Here is a 13,888-nt window from a genome sequence, read left to right on the forward strand (position 1 = left end):
CGCACCAGCGGGATCCCCGGTGACCGGTGTCACCTGCAGACACCAGTGTGGATGGCATTTATTTTTGAATCTTTGCTGACAAGTACAGCCAGCCATCTCGAAAGCCCCCAGCAGAGCGGCATTACGTGGCCCGGCCGTGGCTACCTCACGCATGGCACCGAGGTGTCCAGCACCAAGACTAGAGAGGGCGACTGCCCCATGCCAGAGGCAAGAAGCAGGGCACAAACGCGCCCCGTCTCTGGACATAAGCACATTGTTCCTCTACTTGGATGCTGCGCCATAACGGCTCTTTGTGAACTTGGCCCTGGCACCAAGCAGAGCTCCAGAGCTGAAGGTTTCAACTGCGCCGAGCTCCGCGTGAGCAGGACCTGGATCCTGCCCCCACCAAAATCCCTGGGAGAGCTCTGCGGGGACCTCAGGGGACACGGCTGTGGGTCCGCTCAGGGCCAAGCGTCCCTGGAGAGTCGGAGCAGGCGCAGAGGCACTCGCTGCCACCGAGGCCAAGCCTGACGCCGGGTACAGCTGCCAGCACCATCTGGTGCCACGATTCCGCTCGGTGGGCATTTGTCTTGTCACAGACACCTCTAATGCGTGTCTGAATTTTAAAGCAATAGGTAAGTGCAGTGTAATTTTAAAACTAATTAAAAGAATGCACTGAATGACAATCAGGCTTCCCCTTAGGGCGAAGGGTTTATTTTAATCATAAAAAACCCATGTAGCGGAGCACTTGAAAAAGTAAACATTTAAGACATGAATATTCATGCAGAGCTCCCGTGTCTCACATCAATCACACAGACCAACACCCTCCCTCCTCCGGCAACTTCCTACCACACCACCTTCTCCGGGAGGCTGTTTTAACAGAATAAAGCTAAGCTTGGCATAGTGAAAAAAAAAAAAAAAAACCAACCAAAACCCAGCAACCACAAAACCCCCTTTTTAAAAAACGCCTTTTTAACAGCAAGGCCTTCGCTGAAGCTCAACAAACAACCCAAGACTGGAGGACTTCTCCAAAGCTCCTCCAGGGGTTTATGGGGATGATTCATGAACCACCAGATGAAATTCTACCGTCGGTCTCATCAAAAGGCTCGCAGCAGATAATCAGTTCCCCTTGACCTTCAAATTTACGAGCCTGCGGAGTTAGTTTTGCGTGTTGCAGATGCAGCATCCGTCTCCGCAGCCAGGGAAGGCTGCACCGCGGCCAGCGCCTGGCTCCGCACAAGGACACCTCTCCACACGAACCGGGGGAAATGCGAAACAGGGCCCCGAGAAGCAGCCACTGGCAAGTCCCAGCAGTAACCCTGCAGTCGCTTATTGCTGTGGACTACTAGGGTGATGTCTCCGAGCAGGTACGGGAAAGGCAGCGCTCCAGATGTAAACCCAGAAGAAATCAGAAGGTACATTTTTGTGGCAGGATCTACACAGAAAATCAGGGGTGGGAGGAATCCATTCCCATTCCCCAGAAAGGGAGTTTTGCTGTTTGTTTCCTTCCTGGAGGCAAAGAGCAGCAGCAGCGGAGGGGACGGGGGTCCCGTTCATCTCTCTGTGTTCATCCCTGCAGACCCCAGGTGACGGGACGGGGCCGGGACTGGGGCTGGTCGCAGGGTGACGGCTGGAAGGGAAGCCCAGGATGACCCAACACTCCCAAACCCACGCCTGAGTCCTGCGGTGTCCTGACCCGGCTGGTGCCCACAGGTAGGCTCTGCTCCGCTGCCGGCCGAGTAAGGTGCCGACCTCCAGCAAAGACACCTCGTGCCCAAGACCTCCTGGCAGCATTGCTGACACCAGCCACCGCTCGGGGAAACGTGATCTTTTTGCCATTTAAACTGTATGTGAACCAGTAATGCTGCCCACATTCACTTCTAAATATAAGGGGAACCTGAAGTTGTGAGGACACTTTGGCTGCTCTGTTCATGAGGGTTGGATCCAAACAGAAGCGTTTGAGCGGGGTGGTGCCGCTACCAGCGGGACGTCAGAACCTCAGGGGCAGCTGAGAACAGACGGGGATGTGACAACGGACACGTTTCCGTTTGACCCTGGCTCCAGAGACAGCCTGAACGCTGCGGTTGCTGAAGATGATTTAATCCCCCGCGATTCGGAGGAAGACTCGGAATCACGGGTTAGCAAAGCGTCCCGGTGATGGACAACACAGGAGATCCCAAAGGAGGTCTGGCTTCCAGCGCCCACTGGCTGCTCGAGGGGCAGCTCCCAGCTTGCTCTTGCCTCTAACGGGGCTTCCAGAACTGACAACTAATGAAGATGTTCTGGGGTAAAGAAAAAGCACCGACGATATATCACCACATTATGAGACATGAGGTCGACAGCTGAGTGGCTTCAGTCGCTGAGGAGATAATGGATGCTGGATGGTGTCCAAAACTCTGAATCGCTCCCAGCTCCGGAGAGCTCTTAAACCCAGCAAGTTCTGCCATCTGTCCCAGCCCTGTCGCCTCGACCCTGATCTGACACAGCCCAAGACCACCCTCGAGAGAAGACAAGGGGGTCCGTGGCTCTGCCAGCTCACGAGATGATGTGCACCGGCATGAAAAGCACAAGCAGAGGACCTGGCACGTCAGACCCGCTGTGCCATGGGGCACCCAGTCCCCAGCCTATTTTTATCGGTGGGCAGCAACACTCTTAAACCAGTGCTCTAATGTGATGGTGCCAAATGCGTGTGCCTCGAGACAGCCCTGGCTTATCCACTAAACCTGGGTGGCTAGAAGGACATATTCACATGGCCCAGAACCTCTGCCAAACTTCTGCTAATAAAAGAGTCAGCCACCAGCTCTTGTGACTGCAGCGAACTTTCCAAATGCCAGAGCAAAACTGGTGCAGAGAGGTCCCCTTGCGACAGCCTCTGATTTAGAGCCTTCCCCTTCTGTTCCCTAATTATCCCCAGGTTATCCATCTTGCATAGGTTAACGCTGCAACGGTAACAGCCACCACCAGCTTTGCTCAGTGAGCACCTTAACAGTGGGAAAAGAAGTGGAAGAGGAGAAGGAAAAAGGCTGGAAGTGAAACACAACGGATTCAAACTTTTTGCAAGGAGAAATACCGAGGGAAAGGAGCGCTGGCACCCTGTGGCCGCAAGGGGAAGAAGCTCATGTTGTGAAGGAATGGTAAGAAGTGAATGGAAAGAGGAAGAAGACCGCAAACGTCACTTGTTTTGCCCAAGGAGTAGCAAGCACATTCATGAGAGCACTAACAAGTTATTAAGCCTTTGTTTCCTCATTATTACACCTATTATTTCATATGTGGCCTTGCCAAGCCTGAGAAGTGTGAGCCGGAACAGGCAGAGGGCAGCTGCTGCTGCTCCAACCCAAGCGTGTGTTCTCAAAACGGTCCTTCAGATGTCTGTCTCATGCGTGTCTGGACAGACAGACTCCCACAGGGCTGCAGCTGTGGGATGGCAATGCCGCCTGCTAGCTCAGGGGGTGGAATGGTTTGGTCACACACAGCCACAGCCAGCCTCAGCACCAGCCTGGCCCACAGACAAGGCACAGGGAGCAGGGGAGGTTCTGCCAGCGGGGGCCAAAGCTTGGGGAAGTAGCACAAACACCAAAGAGAGGAACAGCTTGCATCTCTTTCTGGGTCAGGTGTTACCTCTGGGCTACAGCTGACACAGAAGCTGGGCTGGGAGTCAGGCTACAGATTCTCCAATGCAGACCAACAAGCATGACCCAGCATGGGGCTTTGCACGGCTATGGGGTGATGGAACCCCACACCACTGACAAGGCACCGCTCCAGAGCTCAGCCATAGTGCTTCCAGAGCTGCACCAGGAACAACTACCAGCTCCCTGACAATCCCAAGAGCTGTTTGCTCTGGTTTGGTGCTCAGGTCAGGTCCACGGGATGCTGGTCCAGAGCCCAAAGCTCGTAGCAAACACTGCAGCCTCTCTCTTGCCATCATATCACCTCAGAGGTGGGGAGAGGTCTTGGAGGGCTGCTGGGCAGAGGCAGGGTGGCTGACGTTGGGGCCGATGCTCAGAGGAGCTCCCCATTGCATCACCAAACTCTGCCACGGTGTGACCGGACACCTTCTCTCCTCCTGAGCACCCAGCAACGCAGGGCCCGATGCCTTGGGCATGTGGGGAACGCATGCTTGAAAGGTCTGGGCAAGACCGTGTTAGAACAGGCACAAGACGGTCCAAGGGGAAAGTAAGGAGAGTCACAGGCAGCATGCAACACACAACAGAAAATAATTAAAAAGTATTCTGGGAACAACGTGGCAGGTATGAGATTAAAACCCAAAGCTTTCAGCTATTTCTTTGAAGATTTTAGTTTGCTTTTGGGAAGGCTGCCAAAACTCGTAGCACATGTGAGCAGGACACCAGTGACTGCACCAAAAGACCTTTTCAAGCAATGCCCTACATGAGTCCTACCTTAGCAACCCGGCAGCGGTGCCCCGGGACCTCCCGGCCTCTAACAGCACGTGGTCCTAAGAGCACATTCACCATGATTAGGCGCCCCGACAAGAGCCTCCCTTCCCGGCTGGCAAGACTTCAAAGCAGCACGATCTACTTGGCTTTAACAAACACGAGGTACTCACCCATTAATATACTCAACAGCTTTTGAACTCTAGAGTTGACTCCAACGATTCGGTAGAGCCCTTGCTCATTGATCCCTAGGAAAAATAAAGAGCTTATTAGAGGAAGGTCACAAGAGCTACTCACATTTCTTTCATTTCTTTGGCTTTTCTAATAGCAAAAATAACTAAACGCTTGCACACAAGATTATAGAAGAGAGTAGAATTTGGTTTTGATGTTCGGGCTTTTACATATTGATTAACAGTATTACCCCCAATTAGCTCAGGAATAAAAGATCTAAGGGCACCTTCCTCCCCCCACCAGCCAGCAAGGGAGCTACGGCCGCACCACGGAGGACTGCCCTTAATATACAACACAAATTCTACCGTGTCAAGTTCTTCAGGGAGAGTTCTGAGCCTTTTGCTTGTTCTTCAGGCAGGGAACAATAAGGCCTTGTACCAAATATGCAGTTGAAGGACGTGGTGACAGACGCCCCTACCCCAGGTAGGGTGTGCGGCACCTCCCCGGCTGGCGCTGGCTGAACCTTCCCCCAGAACTGCACTTGCCCTGTCTGGGCTCATCTACCCATTCATTTCTTTTTCTTTTCTTTGGGTTTAACTTGCCCCCAGGTGTTCCTTTGCTCTCAACAGCAGCTCTGGAGGGAAAGCATCGTGTTTCATTAGCCCACAGCATACCAGATTGCCCGTGGGCAGGAAGAGGACCCCAGTGAAGGAACACAGGCAGAAATACTGCCAGCGTGGAGCCCTACTCAGCCCAAAGGTCCCTGTGAGGCTCTTTCTTACCTAGTGCAGGCATCAGCGCTCTCAGGAACCACATGAGAACAAGACCCGTGTGTCACTGAGGGGCTCAGACTATCTAGTCTTCACAAGAGTTTTGGGGACAGATTGCAATGTCCAGCTAGCCGTTACCAGTGGTACCACAGGAAGGGATGCGCAAACCAACCCCCAGCTTCGGTCCCGTCCCCCACTTTGCAGCACCAGTGCCTTATTGCCTAACTCGGCCCCTGATGTTTGCTGACCCCAGGGCAGAGGCGTGTCTCAGCGACGGTGTCTGTCTGAGCACATTACAGGGTTTATCTGATGTGGGTCATCGAGGGTTGATGAATCATTTTTGTTCCTGGAAAGAGCAGGTAAACAATTGCTCTGCTACGAACAGCTGCAAGGTCGTCCCCAAAACACGAGCACGTGGAGAACTGCCCTACCTCTGGTTTCGACAGCGTGTATGCACTTCTTGATGATGCTGAAGCCAATACTATCCAACTGGGCAGCTGGAAGGGAAGAGGAGAGAGAAGGAGTAAATACTTCGCAGAGGGACGGCTCCACGCTGGGCACGACATGCACCCTGCGGCCGTCGCTGACACTCCCAGCAATACTGTACCCCTGCGCAGGCAAGGAGGGGAGGAAGGAGAAGATAAATCAGGTGATTGGGATGGCAAGGCACGAGTAGAGTAGCTTGTACCGGGTGTAACCCAGGCAAGCGCAGAACGCTGATCCGTCCCTGCAGCCCCCGCAGCCCTCTGCAGCGGCACCTCCCACGCCTGCCAAGAGCAGAGCCCCGGACTCTGCCAGGCACCAACGCCTGCAGCTGGCCCAAGTATTAATTTAGGATCAAGGTGAGATCACCCGAAGAGACCTTTGTCTTTGACAACAGTTTGCTTGCAAAAAAAGGGAATCATTTATGACCCAACAAATCCTTGAAAACGGCACACGAGGCAGCTCGCTTGATGAGCACCAGGGAACTCCCACAAACCCTTCCAGCTCCCCGCCCAGCTAACCCAGCCACCGACGTGCTGGAGAGACACCTTCATCTCCAGGCCATCTCCTCCACCCCACACTGGGCACCGCCAGCCCACCCACGGGTGGGGTACAGGACCAACCTCCCAGCGGGGCCTTTGGTGCCTCAGATTTCTTCTTGGGGCTTTTGAGGTGGTTTTGTGCAGATTTAGGTTTTTCCAAGGACAAGCCGCGTGACAGAGTAGAGCAGTGATGGTAAAAGAACTGGGAAAGAAATGAGTGGAAGAGAGAAGCAGGGGATAACTGTGAGCAGCAACTGTGAAGGAAAATGGAGTAAAGAATCAAAAGAACGGTGGAAGTGTGGAGCTAAAACACAACACGAGAAGGAGAGAGCATGCAGCGGTGGAAGATACCAGGGATGGGGAGATGGGAGTGAATTTTGGGTCAAACCTCTGTCCAAAGCATCTCCTGCGCCCGGCAGGAGAGGACCTGTCCCTGGGGAGCCAGCCAGAACCAACCCCAGCCACCAGCACTGCCTGCACCCTGCCCGCACCCTGCCTGCCCCAACGGCGATGCAAAAGCCCAGCTAAACACCACAGTGCCACCACCATGCTACCCAGCACCCCAGTTACCCTCACTCTGTGCAGACACACACAGCTCAGGAACTGGCCCTTCTTTTATTAGCACAAACGAAACATTTATTTGGTACAAATAAGGATGCCCTGAGGGCAGCTGACTCTGCCTGGGAGTAAGTTCTAAAACGTTCGAGTTAATGGGATGTAAAACTCAATTAACTCATGCCATTGCAGGTCTTCACATTTAATTTCAAGGAATTACTAATAGGCGGATCCAAATACCTGCTGGAAGAACTCCCCCCTTAGTCAGCTTCCCCCTGGTGCCCGGGAAACACTGCCCGCAGACAGCGATTTCTTCAGGAAAATCACTCCCTCCCTGTGTAAAGGTTTGGGGAAAGCCCCACAGAGAAGGGTCACGCGGGGCTGCAGGGCCGGGGTAGAGCCATGACCTGCTCCACTCCCCGGCTGCCACGCGGGAGGTGCAGGATTTCCCCGGCCGCGCCTGACGGAGCATCGTCCTGCACGGCTGAGTGGTTCAGGGAGTTAATGCCGGCAGGTAGAAAGGGTGTAGCGTTAGCTGAGAAGCAGATGAGTTTATGTCTGCACAGACTGGAGGGAACGCCGTGCTGTAAGAGACACGGAACTGCATTGTACGGCGAGCACCGCAGGACGGGAGCAGAGCCCAGGGCCGACAGGGTCCTCACAGCAAGGCTTGTGCCCGTTAGCTCATTTGCGTTCCCCCTGCTCACATCATCTATTCACACACGGATTCTCTGCTGGTCCGTGGTAAGCCGCCAGCCCGCCGTGCCTACAGCTCGCACGGCGCAGCCCCCTAAAAATCCCTTGTTCTCTGCTGGGGGGGTTTCTTGTTTGATGAATGGCACAAGAACCTGAAACAGTGAACCAGTAAAACAGCTCTATTATATTTTTCTGGGCAAGCACACTGAAGAGCTGAGCCAACACAAGCACACGAGTTGCAGGATGCCTGTGCCATAGGACGTGTGAATTCCCAGAAGTTCCAGGACTGCCGCTGGGCAGGCGGGGGCTCTCCACCGCCGCTCCCGACCACTCCCCAAGCACGGGTGCAGCACCAAATCAATGTGCCACCTATCAGTGGGGCACAGCCTACTGCACCCCAGATTGCTGCTAAACACAAGCCCAGGGTACCTGAGGAGCAAGAAACCACCACGTGGAAACCCCTTCAGGCAGACCCTGTTCAGCAGCCCCTGGCTTTGTAGTGGCCATGACCCTGATCTTTGGTGTCCCTGCATGGCCAACATTCAGGCTCTCTGCCATGCACTTTCAGTGCCAACCCACTCCATAATCCAGCAGTTTTCCCTCTCCTGTTTGACCCTCAGCAGAAGACACCGAGAGACATGCCCTCCTCTGGAGCCCACCGCTCCATGGCTGAGCAGAGGCCAGGACTGCTCCTCCAGAGCAGCAGCAGGGGTGAGAAATCCAGCAGTCCTCCCGCATGGAAGGGACCAAGCATAATCCTCCCAGGGACATGAAGAAGCTCTTCCACTCATTGCTGAGCTCTGGATCAGGAAAGGTTGGGGATTTACTTGCAGTAGTTATATCCCAGAAATAATATCTGATTAAATATCCAAAGTGCCTTTATTAATCTTTAAATTTAGCTTTTAATGATTATTGTAAAAGCTTGATTTCCCCTCTCACAGAAGCAGCTTCTCTTTATCTCATTCAGTTCAAAAGCAGCACAGATTAAGATGGGATTTGTACGTCCAGCTCTTAGACCCCTCCATTCGCCCCAGCAGCACAGCGATCCACAGCCCTGAGCTCTGGTTCGGCAGCTCAGACCCCACTTAGCTTCTCCCTGAGGGCAGCTGCAGGTCAGGAATGGGGGAGAAAGGAAGGGGCAACCGATGGCCTTGGGGGCTGCAGAGATCAACGTGGCATGAGCTGAGTGTGCCCGTAGGAAATGCAGGGGCTGTGGTCCCAGCAGCCTCGGCCAGACCCAGTCTGGACTGCTATGGCCCCATCCTCGTCCCCACTCTCCTCCACGTCCTGACAGCAGGACTCATGCAGCAAGGGTTTGGCAAGACTGACAGAAAAGAAAATAAAGCCAGCAGCCTGCTCCTTGCAAAGCCCACCAAAGCCAGGTCTGCTGCTGACCTCGACGAGAGCTGCCACTGCGGCACGGCAGAGGCAGGAGCACAGGTCCAGGAGAGATGGGACCCAAAGCCCATGCTCAGGTGGGTTTAAATCATGGTGGAGCCACCTCCTGCCATCAGCTGGGATCAGGAAAGGCAAGAGGAAGGCAGCGGGAAGAGCAAACTCTCGGGGCTGCCACAGAAAGGCGCGGCAACACACTTCTGCACTTCTCACAACAGGCATCCCTAATCCCCATCCTCTATGGCTAAAACAACCTCTCAGCCATAACAGGGAGGGGATTTACAAACTCTATTATCAGAGGCAGCATCTTCCTCTGTTCCTGCATTCAAACCTCTGCAGGGCAAAGCCCACAGCCCTGCCCTCTGCTATCACCCCTCCCGAGGCTCTCATTCCCCAGGGGAAAGATGCGACACAGCTCCAGGCCACGCCACGTGTCCCAGAGCAGCATTTTGAGGGGCAACTGAGCTGCCGTATCTGTGCTGCAACCCAGCAGAGAAATCCTGTGCAGCAGCAAGGGTGACACACATGCTTGCACTACAGCTCTTGCACACGCACACACTTATCTGACCTTCATGGTGCACCACGTTTCTAGAGCGACTGATCTGGTCACACCCTGTTCTATTTTCACCAGGCAGATTATTTCTATTTAATCCATTAACTCCTTTACTTTACGCTGATATGGCATATCAGAGCATCGGCGAGGGGTAAGACGACTGAATTGGCTCTGTTCAGCCTCGGGCAACCTTGCTGACTCCAGCTATGTGCGTATGGGTCATGGCCATGCGAGGTCAAGGCAAGCTCTTCTGCATGCCCCACCACGTTTCCACAGCGGACAACAAAGTGCCACAACAATTGCTGCTAAAAGTTCTTTCAAAGACTTCATGGAAGTGAGAGCCACAGAGAAAGGGAGAAATCAAGACGAGACCGGAGAGAAATGAGTTTTCAAGTCTTGACTTCAAAGCTCAAACTACCAGTGAGTTGCCAAGTTGGTGAAATGAAGGACAAGCGCAGCAGCAGACGGCGCAGTCCAGGGACTTGAGGTCTGTGAAGAGCTTATGAAAACAAAGACAGCTTCCAAAGGGGTCCTGAGCTAAAGGGGAACCAAGTGCCCATGGAAAAAGGAGAGGGAAACGGTGGGGAGGGGAAGGGAATGGAGTTCTGTGCTTTTCCATGCGGTAAGCACTAAAAGCCTGGAGGATTTGTTTCCGCAGTGCAGGGCAAGCCCTCTTGGTTTGCAAACTGGTGTATCTGAATTCATCTGGCTCCATCGGCTCGCCCCCAGCGCTTGGCACTGGTTCCACCCAGCCCCCAAAGAAGATTAAGATAAATCACCCCGTAAGCCGATGGCCATCTGGCCACGCAGCAGGATGCAAACCCAAAATCTCTGTAAGACTAGATAGTGGCCAAAAAGCAGACCTCGCCACAGCACTGCGAGTCTCCTCAGACTCACATACGTACAGGCAGGAAGCACAGAAAATGGGTTGCCAGGGTCAGGAACCGCATCCGGATGCCGCTCAGTCCTTATAGGAAGCTCCTGTATCAAGGGCTGGTGGCACAACGCCAGGCTCCAGAGCAGTTTGAAGTGTAGCTGGTGAGACAAGAGTTCACTCCAGACAGGGTTTTAACGAGCGCTAAAGCAGAGTCAGATGTCTGAACAGAGCAGCAGCAGCCCCAGCCAGAGGCGCATGTGTCAATAATTGCCACCAGACGGTTCAGGAGCACCGCTACGTCAGTGGCCTTCAGCCGAGGGTCCCAGCGCCAGAGGAAGAGAGTCCACAGAGCAGACAAGGAGGACAGACCACCAAAATTGAAGAGGTACTAAAAGATGAGAAACTTTGCCAGTGCCTCCTTGGCTGATTAAACCTCATCATCCTCATCTGGTGAAGACGCGCAGGGAAAAGCCTGTGTTTGGCACTTTCGCCAAAGTCCCGCTGCACTTCGCTAAATGCTGAGTTGCTTCGGAGAGGCAGGACCGAGGCGTGGGCTGCAGTCACCACCAGCTGGACAGCGGGCTGGGCCAGCTTCTCTAGACCATGGTTTTCCCAAGAAAGGTTGGACCAGATGATCCCTGAGGTCCCTTCCAACCTGGTATTCTATAATTCTATGACCTAACCCCCGGGCAGGAGCTGGGGCTCAGGGGCAGAAACAGCCTGGCAGTGAAGAGCTGGGGTGGAGAACCACCACCCAGACAGCACTTACCTAGGGAAACCCCAAAGAGGCGTTTAGGAGCCCTGATCCACTGCAAGCTTGGCAGCTGGTGCCCAGGACTAGACAACACAGAAAACCCTGGGAAAGTCATGGACACACTTGACTCGAGCTCTTACCATCTCCAAAGAGCTGCCGCTGGTTTGCAAGATGCCTCCAGCCCAAGGCACGGCCCCAGGAGGATCTCTGGCTGACAGCCCGTAAGATGGGAAGGTCACGGTTTGACAGGTGCTTCTTTCAGAAATGGCAATTACTTCTCCAACTGCTTCACCAATCCTTCCTCCCACCCCCATCCCTAGCGTCTCCCCTGCTTTTGCATCAACCCTCAACAGAGTTTAGAAAATGGTTATTTTTCACACATTTCTTAAGCCAAATCACCACGTACTGTCCAGACAGAGCCAGAGGTTGTGTGCGGGGAACACCCCGAGCAGTGACTGCTCCTGGCCAGGGCAGGAGGGAGCTGAGCAAGTCAAAGAACTCATTTTGCCCCTCTGTAAAACGGAGAAAAGATGGAGCTGTTCGACGCAGGGCTGGGGCACCAGCCACACCATCCTTTAACTCTGTGAGGATCATCTGGGTCACACACAGAGGGATGCGCAGCTGACAACAGGGAGGACCAATGGGGAAGGGAGAAGCCGCATCAGAGAGAGCAGAGGAGGAAGAGCCTGTTCTCTGCAAGGGCTGAAAATGGGCGCGAGGAACATTATCTGCAAATTATACCTATTACTGTGAGAAAAGTGCTTCTGCTCAGGATGAAAATGCTCTGTCTGAGGCAGCATAAAAACGAACTATGTACTAACCGTCAGCCCGTGCTGTGCTCCCGATGACTTTGGGGGAAGGAGGGAAGGGATCGGGGTTTGGAGTATTGCAATTATGGCGGTTCAAAGCGACTGGGAAATGGCTCAATTAAGGGTTTTGAAACACAGGACATAAGAGCCAGGACCAGGTGCAACCACTCCTCTAAGAAGAAAAACAAGTGCTTGCTTGACTCAAGTCTTTGATTGCCCCAACTACGATAAAAACAGCGTTTCTTTTTAGGGGCTCTTGTTGACAATCCCCATTAGCCAGGACTCCCGACTCTGTATTTTTGCTCCAATTCCCCCCAGAAAAGGCACGTTTATCCTCCAGCTCTGGTTCAGAAAGGAGAGCTGGCTGGTCCAAGATGCCACCTGTGCCCATTGGCTCCAAGAAGTGCAAAAAGCCTGTCCCAAGGGCCGCCAGCACCCCCTGCCCCACTGCTGCAGCCCAGGAACACCGGGGTGCGGATCAGGTGGGAGGAGACGCACCCCAAAGCGCCAAGGGACAGCTCGGCACTGCTCTCCGTGGCCCCAAGCCCTACCATCAAATTTCTGCACATGTTCCCTGCTGGGTGCTGGATCCAGCTCCTCCTGGGGCCACACCAAGCCCCGTCACCCTGCACCCCTGGCCCAGGGGAGCACAGCACAGCCCAGTGACACCACCGCTGGCAGCTCAGCCTCTCCTGTGGACCCACCAACATCTGCACACACAGTCTGCACCACACAGCACAGTCACCTTCTCAGGGGTCTGGCTGAAAGGAAATACTTACTGCCTTCACTTTGGTTGTCCTTGTTCGAGTTGTAGACCTGGAAAACACAAGAAAAAAGTCTCATGAAGACCCTGCTCCACCTGGGAGGGGACTGCTGGCATGTCTGGTGTCACCCCAAATAGTGACAGCTGTCAGTAGAACCTGCCTCAACCTTCCCCATCAGTGCACTCCCCAAAGGCCACCACAGCCTTCTGCATCCAGAACATCAGGTTGCCACAGCTTTGGAGTTGTACCAAAATAACAACTAGGACAGTTCTGAAAACGAGAGAAGGCGATGAGTAGGATGGACCAGGTGAAACCGGAAATTAAAGGGTAAATTTAGACGAAACGAAGGTGGTCATTCCTCTCCTCCAAGCTCTTCTCAAGGATGTACATAAAGGTTATAAACTGAGAGCAAGCAGACAATTCCTTTCACTTCTTACAGGCATTACGGTCACATCTGGTAGGTGCAGCTCCAGCAAGGAGCCACCCTCACCCACAAGTACTTACAGCCTGAATGAACAAGTCAGGCAGAGTAAGAGGGGAAAAGAAATGTCATTACTTTAGAGAGGACCTGAAATGCAGAAGGATGAGGCAATGCACCCAGCAGTGCCCATGATGGAGCCACCCCCTGAGCCAGAACTGGGGCTTCACCCCACTCTCCTGTCTTCAAATATTGGTGCTCCTCCCCCTGTCCCAATCGCTACCTCAGCTTGGCTACTTTGCATTAAAGTAATCATGGAATGGTTGGGGTTGGAAGGGACCTTAAAGATCATCTAGTTCCATGAGCACAGACTCCTTCCACTAGACCGGGTCAGTCAAAGCCCCGTCCAACCTGGCCTTGAGTGCTTCCAGGGAGGCGGCATCAACAACGTGTTTCAACAGACACAATACGAAGGGGAAAACAATGGCAGACGGTTCTGATGATGGCTTGGGGACGATGTAAAAGCCCAGCGCAATGAAAACGGCGGCTGTAGGAAGGCGCCCTTCTGACCGGCTGTCTTCCTCTAGCTCACCAGAGTGAAATGTTCTGAAATCCTCCTTCGCCAGCCCAGATCCCCAGCAGAAACAGGCAGACACAAGCTGGAGCCGAGCGTGGCAGCATCCATTCAAACCGGAAAAACGGCTGCGCCGGGCGGGCACAAAAACCAAGCG

The 13,888-nt window shown here is 53.7% G+C and overlaps 1 protein-coding gene across 1 annotated transcript in view; it reads right to left on the reverse strand.

Moving 5' to 3' along the window:
- LOC104498987 (rho GTPase-activating protein 26) overlaps positions 1-13,888 on the reverse strand; it is a gene marked incomplete at both ends in the record, with an annotated part of 47,769 nt that overhangs the window by 4,624 nt on the left and 29,257 nt on the right. Inside the window, 3 exons of the mRNA XM_010142434.1 lie at positions 4,544-4,618; positions 5,743-5,808; positions 12,755-12,791. Coding sequence (XP_010140736.1) covers positions 4,544-4,618; positions 5,743-5,808; positions 12,755-12,791 — 178 coding nt within the window. The remainder of the gene's footprint in view (positions 1-4,543; positions 4,619-5,742; positions 5,809-12,754; positions 12,792-13,888) is intronic.

Source organism: Buceros rhinoceros, unplaced genomic scaffold, assembly GCF_000710305.1.
Source record: "Buceros rhinoceros silvestris isolate BGI_N320 unplaced genomic scaffold, ASM71030v1 scaffold15698, whole genome shotgun sequence".
NCBI classification, from domain to species: domain Eukaryota; kingdom Metazoa; phylum Chordata; class Aves; order Bucerotiformes; family Bucerotidae; genus Buceros; species Buceros rhinoceros.